At 53.7% G+C, this 22,529-nt stretch overlaps 1 protein-coding gene across 2 annotated transcripts in view; it reads left to right on the forward strand.

Moving 5' to 3' along the window:
* Positions 1-22,529, forward strand: part of TUBGCP3 (tubulin gamma complex component 3) — a 45,369-nt gene that overhangs the window by 13,459 nt on the left and 9,381 nt on the right. Inside the window, exons 6-17 of one of the 2 annotated variants that reach the window (XM_064492959.1) lie at positions 603-775; positions 2,629-2,747; positions 3,420-3,545; positions 5,202-5,270; positions 5,620-5,752; positions 7,194-7,360; positions 15,414-15,524; positions 15,766-15,874; positions 16,029-16,218; positions 17,828-17,963; positions 18,775-18,843; positions 20,294-20,429. In XM_064492959.1, the coding sequence (XP_064349029.1) occupies positions 603-775; positions 2,629-2,747; positions 3,420-3,545; positions 5,202-5,270; positions 5,620-5,752; positions 7,194-7,360; positions 15,414-15,524; positions 15,766-15,874; positions 16,029-16,218; positions 17,828-17,963; positions 18,775-18,843; positions 20,294-20,429 (1,538 nt within the window). The remainder of the gene's footprint in view (positions 1-602; positions 776-2,628; positions 2,748-3,419; positions 3,546-5,201; positions 5,271-5,619; positions 5,753-7,193; positions 7,361-15,413; positions 15,525-15,765; positions 15,875-16,028; positions 16,219-17,827; positions 17,964-18,774; positions 18,844-20,293; positions 20,430-22,529) is intronic. The other variant, XM_064492960.1, reaches the window with a different exon arrangement.

The following is a 22,529-nucleotide window of genomic DNA, read 5'->3' on the forward strand; positions in this document are numbered from 1 at the left end:
GAAGTAGAGTGAGGGTGGTTTCGGGTCCTCTCCTGCTTCGCCAGCAGGTCACGACAGGCCGCCAGCGGTGACAGAGCTCCCTGTGGGGCCGTGGTGCCCTGAGTGTCTCGTTTTTGTGTTTTGTGGTCCTGGGAAGCGCTGTTTTTGTTGCTGTTGTCAGAACGTATGTCCCTGCAAATCAGCCATCTGGCTCTCAGAACTCAGCGAGCAGCTTTGACGTTCCCTCCAATGACTGAAACCAATGTTCCGGCCTTGGCTGTGCCTGTGCCTTGGGTCTGGTGTTTGTCCGTTTTCAGAACTGACTGCACATCGCGCTCCTTCTCCCCGTATTGAGGCTGTGAAGCCGGGAGATGGTGAGGACAGGACGAGGGCAGTATCTCAGATTTTTTAACTCAGCAGATGTTTTAGGGTGAAATGAGTGGTGGTTTTAGGTGGGTGATGTGTGTTATGTGTTTGTGAAGAGGAGTCAAGTAGATTTTGATTTTTCTGATAAGAAACTGAGTGGAGGTGGTGGCCAGGGAGCCGGCCTCGGGGCCCCAGGCGACCGTGGGCGCCCTTGGGCGACCGCTGTTGGGAGATGCGAAAAGCCCTTCCTCTCTCAGACAGGCTCATCCAGCCCCGGGGGTCGGAGATGGTCTTCGGCAGCAGCTGGGCTCGCGGCTCGCGTGGACTCTAAGCACGAACCAGCCTTCTTTACAAACCGCTACCTCCAAAGGTGTCCCCGGCGCGGCTTCGCGCGGTGTGACGAGGCCAAGGCGAGACGGGGACGCGGGCGGTGAGTAAGGATGTGCCTCAGTGCGGCTTTTCTCTGGGCGTTTGGAGTCCACGCTTCCCTTAGTCTAAAGCACTGACCAGGGATCCCTGCTTGCTGCCTGCGAGTGGGTTCTGCTGTCGTGGCGGGCTCCGAGTCCTCAGTGTGGTCTGCGAGGCCTCGGCGGGGCTGGCCCTCTCCCTTCCCTCCCCGCTCACACCCCGTGCTTGTGTTCAGCCCTTCTTCCTGGGAAGGCGTCTCCCGGTGCGTCAGGGTTACCCCCCCACAGCCCCGGAGGCCTCGCAGACCACGAAAGGAGGCTGCTCTGCCTTGTTCACTGTGCCGGCAACCAGCTCTGCGCCTGGCACCGTGAAGGAATGCATTGGAGAGTTATCTATCTGATAGCTAAACAGAGACTCTGAAAGAAAGCCAGAGTTTGTTTTGTGAGAACGCTGTGAACAGCAGTGTTTGGAATATGCGTGTCCTGAAGATGGAGGCATGGGCTCTGCTGCTGGCTCCTTGTCTGCTGACCCTGAGATTCCCCAGCTGCCCTTTGTCCTCGTTCAGACTTGTGAGGACACGGCAGAGCGCAGAGCCCCCCGTGCACCTGCCGGTCACGGGATCCTGGGCCCCGTGGCTCCAGAGCTGGTTCCCAGATGGGTCGGGCACTGCTCTGCTCCTCCCTCTCTCACCAGTGCCTCCAACCCGTGTACAAAACTGACAGATAGAGGGACCTAGAACATACTTGATTAACCCAAAAGGATAGGAGAGGGAGCGCAGAGGAGAAGAGGTCAGTGGGATAATAGAAAACATAGCACAGTAAGGTGAATTTAAACCCAGACATACTGGTCATTATTTTTACATGGGTTTAGACTCTTTCTTTAAAACACAATTTTAAAAATTGCTGCTTAGACAGTTATGTACCGCTTACAAGAGACGCGTGTTAGATGTGGGTGCACCAGTAGGTTGGAAGTAAATGGATGGAAACGCACATCTTGTCCTCGACCGTCCGGACCACGGGGCGGTGTGCCTCATCACAGCGGAGGGCCGGGCTTTTCCCAGGATGAGGGGCACCTGGTGGCCACGCAGGGGTCAGTTCCTCGGGAGGAAGTCCTGCCCTGCGTGCGAGTTCACGTGTGACAGGGCCTCCGCCACCGCGCAGGGAGGAGCCCACGGGACTCCAGGCAGGACGGTGGGCGTTTCAGCTTCTCTCCCCCTCGTCCCCCCGATAGATGAAAAGTAGGCAGAACAGTCACTGGTCAGGTTTGATGTGATTTGATCTTCATTGAATTTTATCCCACAACTGAAATTGAAACCCGTGTGGCCTTCTGAACGCCGCCGGGCACAGGCGTCTGACCCCCGCCGTGGGCTCTGACTTGTCTCTCCTCCTGCTGGTCCTGGGCTCTGGGCTTTGCCTCCTCGGCATTTTGTTGGGCGGAACCTGGTTCTGAGTTAGCTTTTGTGCCAGGGTGTGGAAATCATACGTACCGTTCTGCTGCGTCACCTCCGTGGGGTGTGGCGGTGGGGCTGGGCTGGTCTGCAGGCTTGCTGCGCAGGGAGTGAGTTCTCCAGGCACCACATGGAATGGTCGTCCATCCCTTTGGGGTTATTTGTGCTGCTCCTGGGTTACATTAAAGCCCCTCATGCTGCTTGGTCTTTTTAAAAGACTTCGTGAGAGGAATTATGTGATCGCCTTATCCCTTTTAGAAAGTTCTATTTTCAGATAACTTCATGTTATTTTCCACCTTAAACTCATTTAGTATTTAAATTTTGTTCTGGTTGCACATATGTAATCTAAAGTGACCTAACCTAATCTAAGTTTATTTCCTCTTAAAACGTGTCGTCAGTAATTGTTCTCTTGCACAACCGTGTTCCAGGCGCCGTGGAAGTCACCGAGGCGGCGCTGGTCAGAGACGTCCTGTATGTCTTCCAGGGCATAGACGGCAGATACGTCAAGATGAGCAGCGTTGCCGACTGTTACAAGGTGGAGGGGAAGGTAGGGGCTCAGCCCCTCTGCGGCGCTCAGGAGCCGTTAAGACGGCGGAGGGGCTGTTTGCGCGCGAGGCGTGGGTAGGGTGTCAAGCACGGATTCACCCCGTCCAGCCGCCCCGCGGGATCCGGGCAGCTCCTGTGCGGTCTTGTCGGGGCCCTTATCCGCAGCGCTGCCTCCTTTCCGCCTGCACCGCGGCAGCCGCCCCGTGTGCCGGTCTCTGTGTCCTGTGCTGGTGAGGTCAGGCCTACCTGACGGACAGGCATCCTGGCATCTTTGCCGCTGATACAGGTTCCACATGATGTGCCCCTGCTTCTGCTTCCGTCTCCAAAACCCGCCCCTCCCGCAGCCCTTCTCCTTGACCCCGTGTCCTTCTGTGACTCTCAGCCGAGTCCCGAGGTGCCTGATGCTGCCCTGTCCCTGTGGCGCTGCACACCCAGGCCAGTCACTCCTTGGCGGTGGGACCCACGCGCAGCGTTCCCTGCCTGCTGTCTGGTGCTGTTTGTTCCCAGAGTCTCGTTGCGTTCACTGTAGTGATGGTTTATTGGTTATTTCTTAGTTTCTTGTGTTGAAGCCTAAAAATTATAAATATAAAAGTACGAGTGGTTGAAAAAATTATAATTAAAATTTTAGTGTTTAAAATTTTAAAATTTTAACTCTCGGTATATTTGCTTTTAGGCAAACCTAAATAAATCCTTGAGAGATACGACAGTCAGACTTGCTGAGCTGGGCTGGTTACACAATAAGGTCAGGAAATACACCGACCAGAGGAGTCTAGACCGTTCATTTGGACTTGTAGGTCAGGTATGTTCTTTATTCCTAAAACGCTTGGGGCGCCGTTCACTTCGGGAAGTGCTGAGTCTGCTTGGAACCTCGTTATGAAAGTCATTCTTAGAGGGTTCTTTTCACGCGAAGATTTGATCATAGACTGTTCTCTGACGTCACTTGGGGAGACAGGAGGCGCAGGGGATGCTGGCAGATGCCAGCGCAGCAGACTCAGCGTGGCGGGTGCTGGTGTGAGATCAGAGAGGTGGAAACAGGTAGAACCGGAGGCAGAGGGCGTGGTGACCCCAGGGCTGCAGCCAGAGGACGGGCTTCCTTCCAGTGGACGCAGCCCCTGAGGGGGGCCACGGGGACCCCTGGGCGCAGGGTGCACTCGGCTGCACCGTGCGCCTGGACGAGGGGGTGCTCCGGGGGCCACAGGCGGACCGGCTGCTGGCTGGTCTGGAGGAGTGCCGTAGGGAGCACGTGGGCCTTCCCCTCCGTCCCGACCCGGGGCCTGACGGAGACGTAGGCGGGGCCCCAGCTTCTCTGAGCGGTTCAGCAACACCTGGCAGCCGTCCTTTCCAGTGAGATCTCCCAGGTCTCGAGGGGACAGTGTCACCAAGTAACTCACATGCCTGCCGGTCAGCGGTGTGGCTTCACCCTTCTTGGTGGCACCGTGTCACGTAGCTGACCCCCTCGGGCTCGAGAGGCCTCATGTGCAGAGTGGAGATGACGGTGATGTGTGTTCTGGGCACTGGAGGGGGTTTTGTGGACAGTGACACCGTCCCTGAAAAGATGCCACATTGTGTTTCTTGGAAATCACTTCAGAAGATGGAAGTGTGGGCACCTCCTGCGTCCGCCCCGAGCCCCGTCACCTCGCTCGTCCCTCCTGTGCAGTCGAGGTGGGGTGCCCAGCACGTTGCCCCCAGGTCTGCAGATTCCAGACTGCACAGGCCGTCCCGCAGCTCCCGCCTCTGAAGTGTTTGGGTTGCAGAGTTAGCCTGCCTTCCCTTCTCTCTCGTAGCTTTAAGGATGAGGATGTTTGTGAGACCCAGTCCACGAAGCGTCAATACAGTACAAGTAAACGTGCAGCCGGCTGGTTAGGGAACGGCGTGGAACCTGGTCTTTGTTTAAAGGGAGCAGCTCTTCTCCTTTGCGGGCTCTGTTGCGGGCTCTGTGAGGTCAGCGCCTCCCACCGTGCCCCCGGGCTTGCGACTGGAGTTCGTTCCAGGAAGGTCCTGGCACAGGTCCCTTATAGCTTCTGATTTGACACTTTTTCAGAGTTTAAGACTGGAAGGTACAAGGCAGTGTTAAACAATGTGGGTGGGAAAATGAGCGTTACAAAAGAAAGAAAATTGGGAGCTGGCATAGAGCGGCCAGTAAAAAATACCGCTGATGACGAATGTGAAAGTTACATTTTCATGCTAAAAATCTAGAAAGGGTGTGGTCTTAAAGGGTCACTGTCTCAAGTGGGTCCCCTTCCAGCTTTGTGAAAGCGTGCTCCATTTTCTCATGTCCCTTCTGCAAGTGCCTGCGCCCCCGTGTGGCTAAACCCACACGTGGCGCTGGTTGGGCCTGCGAGAGGCCCGGGGCAGAAGCGGGACTCAGTCTCGTGGACAGTGTGGCCAGCGCGTTGCCGGGCCGTGACCGTGCGTGCGCCCACGTGCGGCGCTCAACGGCCTCCTCTCTCCACAGAGCTTCTGCGCCGCGCTGCACCAGGAGCTCCGGGAGTTCTACCGGCTGCTGTCCGTCCTGCACTCGCAGGTGCCTGCCCCACCTCTGACGCCTTCACGGTCTCACCTGCTGCCGAACTGCACTGTACAGAGTTTTTACGCTTCATACGTCACTTTTTAAAGACGAAAATCTGGCAGTACTGTTGGGAAGGCTTGGGTGTCTGGAAAGGTGCAGTGTGTCTCACGCCAGCCCACTGCCCATTTCAGGGTCCTGTCTGCCACTGAACCAGACCACGCGTGTCCTGGAGGAGCCGTCGTGCTCTCAGAGGGGCCTCTGTCTCTGCGGGTGGTCCCTCCCCACGCTCACGTCACGGGGGTTAAGGAATGATTGGCGTGCCTGCTGAGCTGTACTCACACGTCCTGCCTTCCCTGTTTTTCAGCTGCAACTGGAGGACGATCAGGGAGTGAATTTGGGCCTTGAGAGCAGCTTAACACTCCGGCGCCTCCTGGTTTGGACGTACGACCCCAAGATAAGGCTGAAGACCCTGGCGGCCCTAGTGGACCACTGCCAAGGTCGTCTGGGTTTGTTTTGTGCCTGCTTTTCTGTGCCGCTTCCACACATTCACAGACATGAGCGCACAGAGGATGACCAGGAGCGCGGTCTAGCGTGGACGCGTGTGGAGACCTGGGGCCTCGCCGAGATGGAGGGAGAGAGGAGGCAGATGTCTGGTTCTTAGAGGTTTTGCCCGTTCTTGTGGCCCTCGGAGTTACAGCCGTTTGTCTCTGCTCCTCGTCCTTGTCCTCGCTTGGCAGCCTCCTCTAGACGCCTGTCACTCCCGAGGTTGCTGCCCGTGGCTGGGCTCAGTGTGGTGGCGCAGGCCCCCGTGTCCGCGCGCCTGGCCGCCCCCGGCTCCCAGGCTGTGCTTCTGGCTCCTACTCAACTGCCCCCCTCCCCCCCCCGTTGTGCCGCCCGGGCCGAGAGCCACTTTCTCTTTTCTCATCTGTAACCTTGGGACACTGGTGGCCGCCATTCCCCAGCCTGGCAGCACGCGACGAGGTGTGGGGGCTGGGCATGCCGCCCCCTGCGGGCGGCTCTCGGGGCCCAGGGCCGCACACGGCCGACTCCAGTTCACGACGCCGCACGCGGCGAATGATGCCTCCTTCCTCCAGCGCCGGCCGCCTCTGCCCCCGCCCCCATCGCTCCCAGTGTCCTCCTGCCCCTGCAGCCAGTGCCTCTGCAGCCGGTGCCCCTGGCACCTTCATGGTCCCCGGTCTCCGCCTCTCCCTGGGTCGCCGGAGCCCTGCCCCACGCCCGCTCCATGCAGTGTGGCCACAACCTGCTGACCGCTCTGCCTTGGCCTCGGCCACAGTGCCTGCACCCGAGCGCGGGATCCGTGCTGAGATCCGACCACCCCACCCTGTCCTTAATGTCTTCTGCGATCTTGGACAGTCCTGAATTCTTAACGTAAGACACTCCTCACGTGTTTGCATATTTGGGCCTGGATGATGTCGCTCCCAGGACTTCACATGGAGCTGTGCTCCCGGGAGTCCGGGCCCTGTTGGTGCAGAGCTGTGCTCTCAGGCTCCGGGTTGTAAGCAGCTACTGAAACGTCCAGCTCAGGAGCTGAGAGCAGCGTGTCACACGGGAAGAGCAGAGGGCGGGCAGTGGTGCCGCGAGTGCCGTACATACTCGTTTGCGTGCCGGGTCGCAGTGTGAAGCAGGAGCCTTCATGAGCGTCTCACTCAAGAGAGGTGGAAGGTCGGGTGCTAGATCGGGTCTCGGATTTTGTGCTGCCGAGGACGCTGTGGTGGCCGTGGACTTGTGCGACTTGCCGAGTCTCGCGAAGCCCGGGTGATCACCGGACCTCTTGGCTCCTGACCCCGTGGGTTTGCCGCTGCCTTGGGGGCCGAGGTGGTCCTAGGGGACTCAACACTTTGTCTCGACCTCCTGGCTGGGGGCAGGTTGCCTGGTTTCTGCGTGAGTGTGACCGTGGGCGTTCTCCTGTGCCCGCAGGAAGGAAGGGAGGCGAGCTGGCCTCAGCCGTCCACGCCTACACGAAGACGGGGGACCCCTCCATGCGGTCCCTGGTGCAGCACATCCTCAGCCTGGTGTCACGGCCCGTCCTGAGCTTCCTTTACCGCTGGATATATGACGGGGAGCTGGAGGACACTCACCACGAGGTGAGGGAGCCGCCGTGCCCTCGGATGCCGGCTTCAGAAGCGGGGCGCTCGGCGCTCTTCCGTGGTGGGTTTCCGTCTTGGCTGTTTCCCCTAACAGCGCCGCTCCGCACTTGGCTTGCATGCCACACGTGCGTCGTCCTGTGCTTTGAGAGCCAGCTACCCCACCGGCAGAGCCGTGCGGGGTTAGTGGAAAGCTGTTGTCCCCCTGAGCAGGGGGCAGCTCAGCAAGGGCTGGTCGCTTGTCCTGTTTGCTGTCGGGGCTCGGTCTGCTTTCCGGCCGTGTGGTGGCTTGCGTTCTGTTGCTTTGCAGGGTCCCTGGACAAGCTGGACTCATCTGGAATAACTGAGGTGCTGACAGCTTTTTTTTTCTAATTCTCATTTAATTTTATTTATTTATATATTTTTGGTGGGGACGGGGTAATTAAGCTTGTTTATTTGTTGTCAGTGGCGGCACTGGGGATTGAACCCAGGACCTTGCGCAGGTCTCCCACCGAGCTACACCCTTGCCCCTGTGCTGGCAGTTTTTATGAGACAACACTGTAGATATGTACCTGTTGAAATACTGTCAGTTCTGCTGTAAGTCTGCGTGTTTGTTCCAAAAAATCACGGCTGTGCAAAGTCATGGCTGTGCAAAACCGCGCGGTAAACACCACGGGACTCTGACGGAGTGGAGCGCGGGGCACCTCCCTCAGAAGCCTCGCCTGTGACGTGACACTGAAAACGCTGGGAAGGAAGTGGAGGTCGGAGGCCAGTTTTAACCCGTCCTAAACGGTTGGGAAGCCCGCAGTCGGTGTGAGGACGGCCCTGCCCTGCACGGGGCCCTGGCGCTGGCCCCAGGGCGCGCGGCGCTGGTCACCGTGAGCCTGCCCGGCCCTTCTCGGCTGTGGCTGTTTTATTTCTTCTCCGAGCTGCTGTGTCTTCTCCCTTTTCCCCGTGGGTTCGTCTGCTTTTTAGCATCGAACCGCGGGATGGTTTTACACGTCTGGGTGTCTTGTATCTGTAATTGCAGCTTCTTGCTCTAGTTATTTTTCTTTAACTGCTAATTTTCATGTGGTTTCAGACTTGGAGGAGAGGTGTCAGAACAGCGGAGCCCGCCTCCACGCCGCTGCCCAGGCGGGGATTCCGCCGCACTCTGTCTCTGCGGAACCCCGCGCGCACCGCAGTCTGTGTCAGGACTTCGCCCTTTTCCGACGTGGTGTTTGCTGGCTGTTAGTAACACTCGCGTAACCGCAGCGCTGAAGTTCAGCGTCTGGTGGGAGCGGTTCTTGCGCAGTTTTCCTTGTTGTCGCGCACTCCTACTTAGGTGTGAGCTTAGAACCAGCTTGTCAATTCTGCCAAAAGCTTTTTTAGTGTTTGTATAGATCACGCATTGAATTTATAGATTGAGAAATGTTTTTATGCATCCTGTGTTCCTTTTGCTAAGTTAGCTGTCTTTTTTAAAAAATACGAGTTGGAAGCTTTGAGAGGCATTGTGTCTCTTTTTACTAGTGGTCGCCTTAAAGCTTTTTAGAACTTTTTTAAGCCTGTATTTTTCTAAATGTTAAAGTGAAGAGAAAACTAGTTTTTTTATTGGCTCCTGCCATTAAGATGAGGAATTTTGTACCCCTCCCCCCATGTTCTGCCTTCTATACGTTTAATCCTTGTAGGTTTTGTTAAGATCTGTGTTACTTTATTATTTTTAATTTTTTACATGCAATTTGCAACGTGGAAAAGTACACACGTTTAAGTGTGACGTGTGGTGCCTCCGTCCAGGGCAGCACAGCACCGCGTCAGCTCCCACGTTGTGTCCGCCCCCCGGGAGGCACTGCCTGCTTTCTTGTCATTCCCATGGTTGGTTTGGCTTGTTTTAGCTTTTACGTAAATGGAGGCAGGGATGTTGTACTCACTGTGGCACGTTTACGCGCCATCCGTAGGGGAGCTGCTTTGTGTTTGTGATAGTTAAGTGTGGCCATTTAGTTTCAGATACTATTTCTGGAAAGTGCCACAAAGTTCCTTTTTTAATTAGCCCTTTAAGTTGGACTCCTCCTGATTGCCGGGAGTGCCTGGTCTTAGTTGGCGGCCCTACAGAGCTCACTGTCTGTGTAAGTGACTTCATCCTGTGGTCCTGCCCGGAAGCTCTTTCCAGCGCCCATGTTAACCTGCCTCGTGCAGGGTAGGAGGGGTTCTCTCCACCTCCTACTGCCCATGTTCAGTGTCCCGCCTTGGCCGCCTCTGGGTTGGCTGGTTTGTAGCCCGAGGGTGAGTTTTCTCTTCTTTTATCTGAAAGAAAAGCTGGGTGGCCTCTGAACTTGCCTGTTTCTGTGGCATCATTGGAACTCCCTCTGGGTCCACCAGCTGGGACTGTACTTGAATTGTTAGAAATGTATGATCCGTTAGCCCCGTGGTGACTGGCATCCAGCTTCTGTTTCGTTTACCTTGTATTAGGATGAAATGCAAATGCAGGCAAGAGTGGAGCCCTGTGAGAATTCATAGCTATCCTCTGATAGACATTTTTCCAGTGAAGACGCACAGACGTCCAACAGACACGTGAAAGGATGCTCCACGTCACTTATCACCAGGGACATGCAGGTCACGGCCACAGTGAGACATCATCTCACGCCTGTCAGAATGGCCGTCATCGGAAAGACAAGGCATAACGAATGTCGGCAAGGATGTGAGAAAAGGGAACCCTTGTACACTGTGGGTGGGAATGTAAACTGGTGCAGCCACTGACGAAAACAGTATGGTGGTTTCTTAAAAAATTAAAAATAGAACTACCATGTGACCTAGCAATTCCACTCTTGGGTAGATACCTGAAAAAAACCCAAAACGCTAATTTGAAAAGATACATGCACCTGAGCGTTCATAGCAGCATCATTTACAGTTGCCAAGATACGAAAGCAGCCTAAGTGTCCATCGACAGATGAGTGGATAAAGAAGATGTGGTAAATACACAATGGAATACTACTCAGCTGTAAAAAGCATGGAAACCTGCCGTTTGGAATAACATGGATGGACTTGGAGGGTGTTATGCTGAGTAAAACAAGTCAGACAGAAGGACAAGCACTGTGTGATAACACTACACGTCAAGTCTGAAAAACCCAACCAACTAGTGAATGTAACAAGAAAGCAGACTCAGAACAGATGAGCGGTTACAGGTGGAGAGAGGAAGTGGGGGCAGGATCGGTGGGGGGGGGTTAAGAGGTGCAGGCTTATGTGTAAAATAAATAAACCACAGGGGTGTGCTGTACAACACAGCGACAATAGCCAGTATTTTATAATGAGTGTACGTGGAATACAGCCTTTGAACGTCGTGAATCACTGCGTCGTGCACACGAAAGTTACGTAAAGCTGTACATCAGCTGTACCTCAGTCAGAAAGAAAAAAGAATTTATAGGTGTCCTGAATGATTAGCATAGAAAGCGGTTTCAGCGTTTGGGGAGAAGTTGCTAATTTTTGGTTCTTACAAAGTACTACTGTAAAAAATCAAACGTTTTCGTTTTGTTACTGTTATTTTGAAAAACTACCGTGAGGCATTTAGTGGTTCTCGTGGGCTCCTCCCCTGCAGACCAAGTGAGGTAAGCGGATTTTGCAGTCTGTTCAAGGCAACAACACAGTAGCTCAATGTTAATTTTTTTTTTTGCCTTTGGACTGGGGAGCAGGAGAAGGGACAAGGTAAAGGGCAGCACTCTTGCTTTCAAGATTAGGAAATTGTCACCTGTTCCAAACGCTTGCTTAAACGCTCTGTGACACCCCCGAAATCTGTCCGCGGCCTGGAGGGTCAGTGAGCCAGCGCGGGAGACGACGGCGCCGCCGTGTGGGCTCTCTCCGCGGGTCCGTTGGGCAGTTTTGCTGTTCTGTTCCTTTTGTACTTTTGCTGGAATTGCTGGGTGTCAGAGTTCACTGTACACGCATCTTCACTCTGGCTCCCCCGAAACCTGTCCCCTGCAGGCTGCCTGGTTGGCTCCCTCCCACCCTTGCCCAGTCCAGCGCCTCCGGCTCCGCGAGGGGTGGCCCGCCTGTTGACCGGTTGAAGCTGGGGTCCTTTGTGGCCTGAATTAGTGGATCTGGTTCTTAGAACTAAGTCGCTTGCTTCCTTTCTGTTTTGAGTGGGGCGGCCGTGGCATCTGTCCAGCACTTAATGAGAAGTCACGGTGCAATTATGCCTTATTTTCTTCCTCTCACTTCTCTCTGTGTTTGACATATGGTGAAAATCAAAGAGCCTTGAGTGGAAAATGCATCAGTAAAATAAAAGCATGTCTCACCTGTGTTCTGGCCTTGACTCTTTCCCTCTGCAACTGTGTTTTTCGCACGATTAATTGCGTCCTGGAGTGTGCCCGTGCCTCCCGGCGTTTCTGCTGGGTGTTTGCTCAGAGGGCGGTTGTATGCGCCTTGTCCTCGGATGAAGTGATGCTTTCATAACTTCTAAAGATGATTGAACACCTGAGTTTCTCATCTTTGAAATTAAATTTTCTTATTGTTCATACTGATAAAAATCTGAGTGCCCTCAGCTCTCGGGATAAATTAGTGTATTGTCTGTAGGAACTAGCTCTTCTGTTTAAGTGCATAACACACACATGCAGTTTATATGCAGTTAATCTGCTCCGTAGACCAGCAAGCTAGAGAGCAGGTATACTGTGGCGACGGCGCTCCCCTTTATCAGACCGCTCAGCGTGGGGTTGTGACGCTTTGCTTTGTGTCCAGGCTAACTTAGGTGCATGTTAGAGCGGTGCTGGCCTCGTTGTAACAGTGCTGCTTCCTCCTCAAAGCGGTCAGTAGTTACGTGTTTAAAATTGGAAGGGGAATGTAAGTCCAGTAAGTCTAAAAAAGGAAGATCAATAAATACTTCCATAATTTGAATTGGTACCTAAAGGTGAGAATTGGAGTTGAACATAAATGTGGCAATCTCATCTTCATGGCTGTAAAATTGTTGGCGTTCATTCAAACACCTGCTTAAAGGAGACCGGCTGTGTGTAAGTGACACCCTCTGGCCCTGACTTACTAGGATCAAACGGAAGACCTTGACGTTAGGAATTTTGTTCCCTTAAATAGTTACCCTTGGGAGTAGATTTCTGCGAACAGGAAAAAAAAACATTTTTAGTTGATTGCTTTGGAAAAATGATGTTTCTAAAAAAATTCTTACTGGTATCATATGTGCACTTCTTGGGTTGAATTACTCAGCTCTCTTGAGCAGTATTTTTTTTTTCTGATTTAAAGATATTTGTGCCATTAAACCATTCTGAACATAAAAACAGAGGAGAAGATTAGAAATGAAGGACTGCCGTGCTGAGCACGTGCCTCTGTCAGGACAGTCCCGTGTCCCGGTCTGCAGCGCACGGTGTGCTTGTGTGTGTGTGTGTGTGTGTGTCGCACCGTGCAGTGTTTGCAGCCTCTACTTGAAGTAAATAATGAAAATAATTCCATGCCGCCACACACTGTTCTTCTATAGCGAGGCTTTTCACAGTGTGGTCTCTGAACCTCTCGATAGGAAACTCTGTGCTTCGTGGACACGGGCCCTCCCCCAGGACGGGGTCTGTGCTCTTCACAGGCTCTCAGGGTTGTTCCGCCCGTTAGCCATCTTTACTTTTACAGACGGCATGATGATAGTCTGCAATTCACTGTGAGTTTCCTTGTTTCTAGACATCCATTGTGTGTCAGAAATGAAGCGTGCCCGGACCAGGAATACTCCGCTCCAGTAACGGAGGGGTAACGTTTCCTTCACTGTCTTCATCTACACTCACAAACGGAGCTGGCCTGTGTTTTCCACTTTGGGTGTTGTTTTTGTTGGGGTTTGCTCGTGTTGTACTGGACTCATAAAATAAGCTGGTATCCTGTGCGTTTTTCTGTGGTCTAGAATATGGTAAGAATGGTGTCTTTTTTAAAGCCCAGTAGCCCTGTGTCTTGGTGGCAGCATTTTGCTTTTCTGGTTTCTTCTGCAGATTTGCCCTTTTTAGAGTCTCCTCCCTCCCACCCTCCCTCCCTGTCTCTCCCCACCCCTCATTCCTTGGATTTATTTTGGTTATTTGTTTTTTGCTAGGAAACCATTAATTTTGTGTTTCTATATAATTGCTAAAAGTGTATATTTTTTAATTCTTTAAATCCATTTTGCATCTGAGGACACAGCTTTGCAGCCAGGGCTGTGTGTTGTTCACCTGCTGGTGACTGGGATTTAAGTAAGGAGCAGCAGAAAGGCATTTAGGTGTGTTAGGACTTGAGTGACGTCACAGTCTAGCTCAGCCCCCCTGGGCCTCAGACCCAAGTGCTGCCAAGTGCTCGGGCTGTGGTCCCAGTGCCAGTTCTCCCTCAGGGGAACTGGGGCTCCTTGGGGAAGTGGACACGGTGAGCCTGGGCCTGGGTCAGACAGAGCAGGGAGGGCCGGAGCTGGGTCTGAAGGCCTTGGGAGCCCGCCTGAGGATCCTGCCGTCCAGGGTGGGAGACATGCAGTGCCAGCAGGGTGGCCTCTGCGGGGACTGTCGCCCAGATACACTGCAGTCCTTGTTCACGAGGACACAGCAGGAGTCGGCCTGGCCGCCGTGGACGGTGTAAACATCCTGTCAGACGCTACACAGCATCTCTCCGTCGTCAGCTCTTCCCCTGACACCTGCCGAGACAGTGAGTTGTAACGATGGTTCCTGATGAGGCACCGTAGCTCTGAGTGGGGTCGGAGTCTTAAGTACAAAGTGTTGGCCTGGCCGACAGGGGAGTTGCAGCCTCCTGTGCCTGGGCAGATTGCAGAGGGACGGAGGGGTCATACCACCAGCACCACAGCAAGAGTGCAGCTGTCCCTGGGGCCCGGGTTCCAGGACCTCGCAGGGACCAGCGTTTGCCACCAGCGGGTTCACCAGCCGTGGACACGGAGGGCCCAGTGTGCTAAACGTAACCTAGTGCTGGGGAGCTCTTAGGAAAACAGGAGATTCAGAAGCCACAAGGAAGACCCCAGCGTGACACACACAGCACGACAAAACAGGGAGCACCACGGACAGCGCAGGTGGTCACCCTGCGGACGGTTGTCACACCTGCTGACTCACAAGTGGTCACTGCCCTAGGGAACAGGACACGAGAGATGCGGAAGACGGCTGAGGGTGTGCGGGGACAGCTCCCAGGAGGAGAGGCAGGCGGCGTCAGCACCGGGGAGCCGCCTTCCCTGGTGTCGGGGCCCGTGCTGCCGCCTGGCGCCCGTGGCCCGGGCCCGGCAAGGACGCAGAAGCAGGCAGCGGCTGCCAGAGGGGCGCCAGTCGGCATGGCTGTTGGGAGGGGAAATCAGGCCTTGTTTGCGAGAATTAAAGTTGCCTTTGACCCAGTGGTCCCGCTGTTAGAACTCACGTTTATAGAAATAGAAGCCCAAGTCTGTTTGGACACAAGACTGAAAATGGCCGCATCGCAGCAGCAAGCGAGCTGGAAACAGCGGCAGTGCAGTTTCTCTTCCTGGTGTCCTCACCAGCTGGCAGGCGGGGCCGGTGATGGGAGACATGGACGGGGGCCTCTGAGCACGGGAGGTTCTTGGGAGACCACCTAGAGCAGGTCACTGCCCGCAGAGCCACCTGGAGCCGGCCGCTTGTCTGTCCGTCTGTCTGCCCGGGAGCTGCGTGCGACAGCGGGGGCTGCTGCCCTGGCCTGGGGCTGTGCGGGTGGCACGCTGGCTGAGGGGCGCAGCTGCTGGTGCCGGGAGGCCGGGAGTGGGAGCGGCTGGAGCTAAGCGGGCAACCCAGCCTGGGTGCTGGGTCAGAACAGCCCCGCGCGCTGGGCCGCCCTCCTGCCCAGGCCCGAGCGTGCGGCTCAGGCTCTGGTCTGTCGTCTCAGGATGACCACACGCCTTCACGAAAAAGCTCATCTTGTTTTCATTATACGTCGGTTTGAAAAACTGGGAAATAAGTGATCCTGTGTAGGGAGTGATCGTTCCAAATATCTTTTAAAACAAGTCTGTGGCGCGGATGGCAGCCTCCCCACATCTGGAGGGTTTGGCTCCAGGGTTGCTTACTCTGTCTTCCTTACTCACGTCTGTGATGTCGCTGACACACAGCACGTGTTTTGCCTCGTGTCGCTTTCCAGTGCTTGAGTGCCTCTTTGCTTTCAGTTCTTCGTAGCGTCGGATCCGACAGTCAAGACGGATCGGCTGTGGCACGAGAAGTACTCACTGAGGAAGTCAATGGTGCCCTCCTTCATGACGATGGACCAGGCGCGGAAGGTAGGCTGAGGGCCCCGCGCCACACGGCACCACCAGCCTTCAGCGCGCGCAGCTGTGTTGCTCTTTGCTGGGCTCGCGTGCTTGTGCCAGCAGCAGCTCCCGGCCCCTGGGGCCCAGCTGGCCCTGTCGCAGGCGGTCCTGCTCCTGCTCCAGCTCCAGCGGGACAGCCTTGCTGCTTGCGAGTGTCTGTGTGGCCGTTTAATCTGTGTCAAGGTAACTCTAGGGCGTTTGCCTCTTTCAGGTCCTTTTGATAGGAAAATCAATAAATTTCCTGCACCAGGTGTGTCACGACCAGACTCCCACTGCCAAGATGATAGCTGTGACCAAGTCCGCAGAGTCGCCCCAGGATGGTATGACGGCGGTGCCGGGGGTGTGGCGGTATGGCCCGTTGGCGATGCCGCGTGCAGGCGTCGGGGTGGCTCCTGTGTGTGTGAGCCTTCAGCCTCCCCTGCGTTAAATACAAATCATGTACATGTGGGTACTTTTCCCTTCTGGTCTTTACAGCTGCAGATTTACTCACCGATTTGGAAAATGCATTTCAGGGGAAAATTGATGCAGCTTATTTTGAGACCAGCAAGTATCTGCTGGACGTTCTCAATAAAAAGTACAGCCTGCTGGACCACATGCAGGCCATGAGGCGGTACCTGCTTCTCGGTCAAGGAGACTTCATCAGGCACCTAATGGATTTGCTCAAGTAAGAAGGCTCTTTAGATGATTTATTAAGTATACAGTGGATTTCGTCATGATAAAGAGTCTTACAGGTTTTGTCTAAAAGAGTAAATGGCGTTAGAGGAAGATTTGTTGAAGTCACGTGGGACATCTGAAAAGGTGACGTTGTCACATTGTCACAGTGAAGCCCCTTTATTCTGCTAGTTCCATGCTTTGTTCACGAAGGCCCATGTGCCTCGCGGGCGCTGGCGCCGACATTGCTGGTGTCCGAGGGGCACGTGGCGTGGTCACGGTCAGCCTAGTCTCAGTTTGGTGTCTGGAAAACAAATTGTATGTTTTAAAACTGAGCTGCTTCTTCCATAGTTTTGGTTTACATTGTTTCTTGTGAAAAAACAAAAAGCTTCATCAAGCAGGTCCTCCTCCTCTTTCTGTCTTGTTCTATGAGGTTTCCCGGGCGCCTTCCCTTCTAGGAGCCCATGGGGTCCCTCCCCACCCCGCCCCCTGCACCCCGCACCCAGGGAGACGCAGACAGCCGTGGACAGAGCCCGCCACGCCCGGCTCTGGGCCGAGCAGTCAGGCACAGCGCGGGGCTTGGGCTCGTAGGGATGGAGTGGTCGTTTCTGGTTCCCTTTTGGACCCTCAGTCACAACCGAGTCCGGTTCGGTAGATCTGGGCTGGAGCCGGGAGTGGGGGGAGCAGGGTGCAGGGCGGTGCAGGCGGAGGTCGGCAGGCGTTTCTCGTGGAGCGTGGAGGACCCTGGCACCCACGGGTCAGATCGCGTAGCTGACCGGCCGCGTCTGCCTTGTGCGGGCTTTTAACAGTGGGGGCGCCTCAGTCTTGCTGTGAAATGAAAGTTTACGTCTTCTCAAAGGCATGTTTAAGTTTCCAGTTTTAAAAGGGGGAGTGCCCACCGTCGCTAACGCGCCTTCGATGGATTTGAGTGGAGCAGACGTGGGTCCTTTTTCACGCGTTCCTGCGCGACACTGTGCTGCCCTGAAGCAGAGTTTATGTGCGCGCAGGGCGGGGGGTGATGGGCCTTGCTCCCGACTGGGCGTTCGGAAGCCCGGGTGTCGGCAGCCCCGAGGGACTGTTTGCAGGCGGAGCAGTGGGCGCGGCCTTTACCATCTTGACGTCCTCACGGCCAGCTTGTGACCCAGCAAAGCCCTGCCCCGCCGGGGCGACTGGGTCGGGGGAGCTCTGTCCGGGGGCAGTGCTTCGTGCCACTTACGCTAGTCTTACATTTGAAACCGTATTAACACGGAGGGCACGTTGAAGTATCTTCAATTTTAAGCCGAATCAAAATTAGAAATCTTGAAGAATTTTTTAAAATCTGTTTTATTTTTAAAAAATATTTTGAGGTGGGGTAATTAGGTTTATTTATTTAGTTACTTTAATGGAGGTGCTGGGGCTTGAACCCAGGACCTCCCCCACTGAGCTGGCCCCTCCCCTCAAGAATTGTTTTACTTCCCAGAGCACGTGACGAAACTTGCAGTTAATTCTGTGAAACTTATTTACCATGTTGTATTGGCTCCATTTGTCTTTTTAGTTTTTATAATTTGAACTCTTTAAGTTTTTACAAAGCTCATTGAGAATTCAAGTAACATTCTCTTTTATTTTCTAAAATATCTGTAAAGACCAGAACTCGTCCGCCCAGCTACGACTTTGTATCAGCACAACCTGACTGGGATTCTTGAAACAGCTGTCAGAGCCACCAACGCCCAGTTTGACAGCCCTGAGATCCTCAAAAGACTGGACGTGCGGCTGCTGGAGGTACCACACCCCTGGGCTCCACGCGGGGACCGAGCCCCCCATGGCGCCAGCGCCTTCCCACGAACGTCTTGGTGTGCTTCGAGGCACCGCCGGTCCCACCCAGTCTAGTGGGAGGCCCTGGCTACCCAGAGTTTGCACCCCTGCCCTGGCGCCTGGCGCGCTCTCAGATGGGTCCTGCCCCTCGGCTGAGTGCTCACCTGGGGTGGGGGCCCACGGGGCTGGGGCGGGGACGCACGCTCTGGTCCCAGCGCCAGGTGCTCAGCAGCCACAGCTGTCGCTGCTGGGATGTCACGGGCATGGAGGGAGGTCGCAGGGGCACTTACAGGATACAGACGTGTGTGGGTCCAGTTTGACTGGAGGTGACTGTGGGGGACATGAGTGTCATAAACACAGCACACTGTCTGCTGAGCTGTGACGAAGGGCCGTTAGCAGAGCCTGTGGGTTTTAAGAAACGGTGACTTGCAAGGATTTGGGACATACAACGCAGTGGGCTTTTGACATTTTAAAAAATGGTGATGAATTTTAAAGAGTCTACAATAGTCATTCAAAAATATGCCCTTCATTCTGGAATATTTGCTGAGCACCGGCTGTGTGCCAGCCACTGGCTGTGTGCCAGCCACTGTCGAGATGCTGAGGGCGCAGGAGTGGCCAAAGGGTGCCGCTCCTGCTCTTGCGCGGCCACTCGGAACTGTGGAGTGGTGGCTACACGTTGGGCTTCATGTCGACTCCTTTCCTCTGATGAGTCGCAAGTGTGCGGCAGTGAGCTAGCTCGGGTGGGAGGTCCTCCAGCTCTGTCTGTTCTTGCTCTCAGGTCTCTCCAGGTGACACCGGGTGGGACGTCTTCAGCCTGGATTACCACGTGGACGGGCCAATCGCAACCGTAAGGTCCCGCTGGGTGTCTGCAGAGTAGCCCAGCTCTGCAGCTTGCTGAGCACCCCTGAGAACCTTCCTTAGAGTGATCGTTTGACCTGTGGGCTGCACCCCCTGCAGGAGTGCTTAGGCAGAACTGTGTGTGTGTGTGTGTGTTTTAAACAGTCCCTAGTGAGCGCTGGAATGCTCTCTTGTTTTAAGAATTCTCAGAAAGACCATTTGTTCCATCATGGGTTTCAGCAAGCTCTTAGTAAACGGATCATTCGTTTTGCTCCGTTGTTCTTAGGCTGCAGTGACTGATCAAGGGTGACTTGAAAGGACTATAGATTGTATTTTAGGGAAGTTGTGTTTGTGCCACGTGGGTAAAGTTTGGTGTCTGGCATTCATTTGAACTGATGGGAAAACAGCTGTACTGTTGCTTCTCGTGCTTTCACTGGGCAGAAGGAAAAGTGCGACTTCCTGAACAGTTACCAGACCGCAAGAGTGACCCGCGGAGTTGTCTTGTGTGTCTGCCACTAAAATGCCCTCTTGAGATGCCCATTCTTTCTTTATTCAGACTTGAGTAAACTCCTGCCAAAGAGACAGCTCTTTGCACTTACTTCATTTTCACATCTGAAATACTGAGGAAGAACATGCATTTCTTCTAATTATTGGAAAATATTCTGTTAAGAAGTAGGATAAGTTAGCTGTAAAATTTCTCCTGTGCGGCTCTGGTGGATCGGAGTCCCCGGCTGTCCCCGCATCTCGGGGTGTCACCCAATCATCCCCCGGCCGGAGCACTGTCTCAAAGCCGTGCTCCAAAGTGCACGTGGCTGTGGTCTGCAGAAAACCCCGTGGCCAGCGTGTGGGGGCCCTGCTCGCACTGGAATAGCACTGCGGCTCACCTGACGTTCAGACTTAACTGTGCGGCCTGTGTGTTTATTTGCTAAACCTGGCTGCTGTAGGCGGGACAGGGGCTTGGAAGGCAGGTCTCGCCCTGCTGCCCACACCGGGCTCATCTGGCTGAAGTCGAGACTTGAGAAGCAACAGGTGCGTGTGTTCAGTAACCTGGGGGCCTCTTCTCAGCCTGGAGATTCTGGGCCCACCTTCCCTGGGGGCCCCCACCCGCCTGTCCCTCAGGTGGGCTAGGGGAGAACATGGCACAGTTGGGAGCTGGAGCTGGGAGTCCACGCCGTTGACTAGGCCTCGGCTGGGCTGAAAACCCCTGTGCCCCACTCGTGAGCTGTGTCGTGTCAGGCCTGCTGCCCGTCTGTGATTTGACAAGAGCATCTACCTTCTGTTACTGTGAGTTTGCCTGAGGTGTGCTTGGCACATGGATGACCAGTGTAGCTGTTACATAGAGACCTTTCCCAAGATGGACCACGTCAGTTGCCTGCGTAGCACTTAGAATTTGTTCGAGTTGACTGTGTGTTCTCTTCTGACGCCGCAGGTGACGGCAGCCCGCGTTCTGTTCTCTGCAGGTGTTTACCCGGGAGTGCATGAGCCACTACCTGAGGGTGTTCAACTTCCTGTGGCGGGCCAAGCGGATGGAGTACATCCTCACCGACATCCGCAAGGGGCACATGTGCAACGCGAGGCTGCTGAGGGGCATGCCAGGTGACCCGCGGGCGGGGGGCGGGGGTGGGCGTGCCAGGTGACCTGCGGGCGGGGGGGCGGGGGTGGGCGTGCCTGGCCTGCCGTCCTCCACTCAGCAGAAATCAGTGTTCTTTCGAGGAATTGAACTGGAAAGAGTCCTTTTTGTGCTTTTGGATTTGGCTTTTTTGAGGAGGCTCGTTTTTAATATTCCGTATCTTGACTTCAGTGCAAATCGGGGAAAAATAATTGCGTCATTTGATTTTTTTTTTTAGACCGTGAGGTTTTTTTTAAGAATCACATTTGTTTTTCACTCTAGTATCCGTATATGTACTTTAATTTCAAAAAAATTTTTTAAGGAAAGCCATTTAATAGATCACTGGCTCATTTAAAACTCACTTCGTGTTTTAATTAGAGTCTGCTGGGCATTGCTTGAATGTTTTGGTTCATCAACCAGGACATGGAAAGATTTTATAATATTATTTCATAATTAAAAGCTGTAATAAAACTCTCACATCAGTCAGGTTTATTTTAGTGTTATAAATATTGAATGACTTCAATTATGAATAATTTTGAAATCTTTATACTGAAACTCATTTGGTCAAAACCTTTGAGAAAGTATTTCAGCACATACAACTCCGAGGAGGAACCAAGCGCTCTCACTCGCGGTCCTTTGGTTGGTGACAGCAGTTACTAAAGCAGAAGCGGCTCTTGGCAGGGAGGCCTCCGCGTCTCTGCCTGTTTCCTGGCCGAGCCCACCCTTGAGCAGCTTCCGCCTCCAGGGTGGTGACTCCAGCCAGCGGGACTCTGTCCCTGCGCGGCCAGCCCGCTGGATTGTGAGGGGTCCCCGGCTGTCGCCTAGGCGGTTCTCGGCCGCCCCTTCTCCGGGCGGCGCCTCCCGCGCTGCGTGGCTTAGCGGCGGGCGACCGCTGTGCCCGCCTCCCTCCGGCCGCACGCGCCGTGTGCAGCTGGTTAGTGGAGCTGTGGGAGCTCGCGCTCTGGAAGGGTTTTAAGGAGTAGCTGCTTGTGATGTGTTTTTCTGGTTTGAACCAGCTTTGCAGCGTCTACATGAATTTGCTCTTCTCTTGTTTTGAATAATCAGCGGTGAGTTTTGCTTCCTCCCTGAAGATGACTAAGGCGTGTATTTGATCAGTTTCTGTGTGACTTTTAACATAACTTGACCCCGTTATGTCTGCTCCGTTCCGCTTCTTGCACTGAGCCTTTGTTGTTAAATCTTCTTCTAAGATCTTTTTAGTGGCATCGTATTCCTCCTGTGGACATACCGTTTTATCTTTTCTCTTTGGCTGGGCATGTAGGTTTAGAAAAATTTTTTTTTAATTCTTCACTGTTTTTCCACTAGTGTAAATAATGCCATAAGCTTTTTGTAAATATGTATTTATATGCCTCTGAATATTTCTTTAGAATAGGTGATTTGGAAGTGGATTGCTGGGTTAACAGGTATGAATGTTAGTTTTGTTTTATGTTTACTCCTACTTACATCTGGTAGTATTTACATTTTAACTCTGGTGCATGTTGTCAGATTGCTTCTCAGGACAGTTGTGCCAGTCCGACATAACATTCCCCTAAGCAGCTGTCACTGGTTGAAAGTCATTTGTGTTGCTGGCGGTTTTGGCTAACACTGGACATTATGTTCAAACCGATTGTCAATTTGATAGGTGAAAATGGAAGTTCATTTTAATTTTTTTAATGCTTTAAAAATTATCTTTGAATGTAAATACTTTTTTTTAACCATTTTTGTTTCTTTTTTCACAACATTGGTTTTTTGGCCCATATTTCTGTAGGGGTGCAATGTTCTTGCCTTTAGTCTATAAGGAAATGTTTTAAAGATGTTAATGGCCAGGTAACTTAGTGAACAGAGATCAGCCAGGTAGTTAGTCGTGTTAGCACAGCAGATTCAGAAGTGCCCGCAAGCCCTAAGTCTGAGGCAGAAGTACAGGAAGTTTCCACAGAGTGCGCCTGTGAGCCCCGTGGAGCTCCCGACACAGCACGCCTGTGTGGGTGTTTGGTCACGTGCACAGCATCGCTGATTACCATCCCAGGTGCCATTTTTAAAATAATATTCATCAAAATAAATTTCGTGAAGTAGTTACACTTGAAAATGAT

Source organism: Camelus dromedarius, chromosome 13, assembly GCF_036321535.1.
Source record: "Camelus dromedarius isolate mCamDro1 chromosome 13, mCamDro1.pat, whole genome shotgun sequence".
In the NCBI taxonomy this organism is placed as follows: domain Eukaryota; kingdom Metazoa; phylum Chordata; class Mammalia; order Artiodactyla; family Camelidae; genus Camelus; species Camelus dromedarius.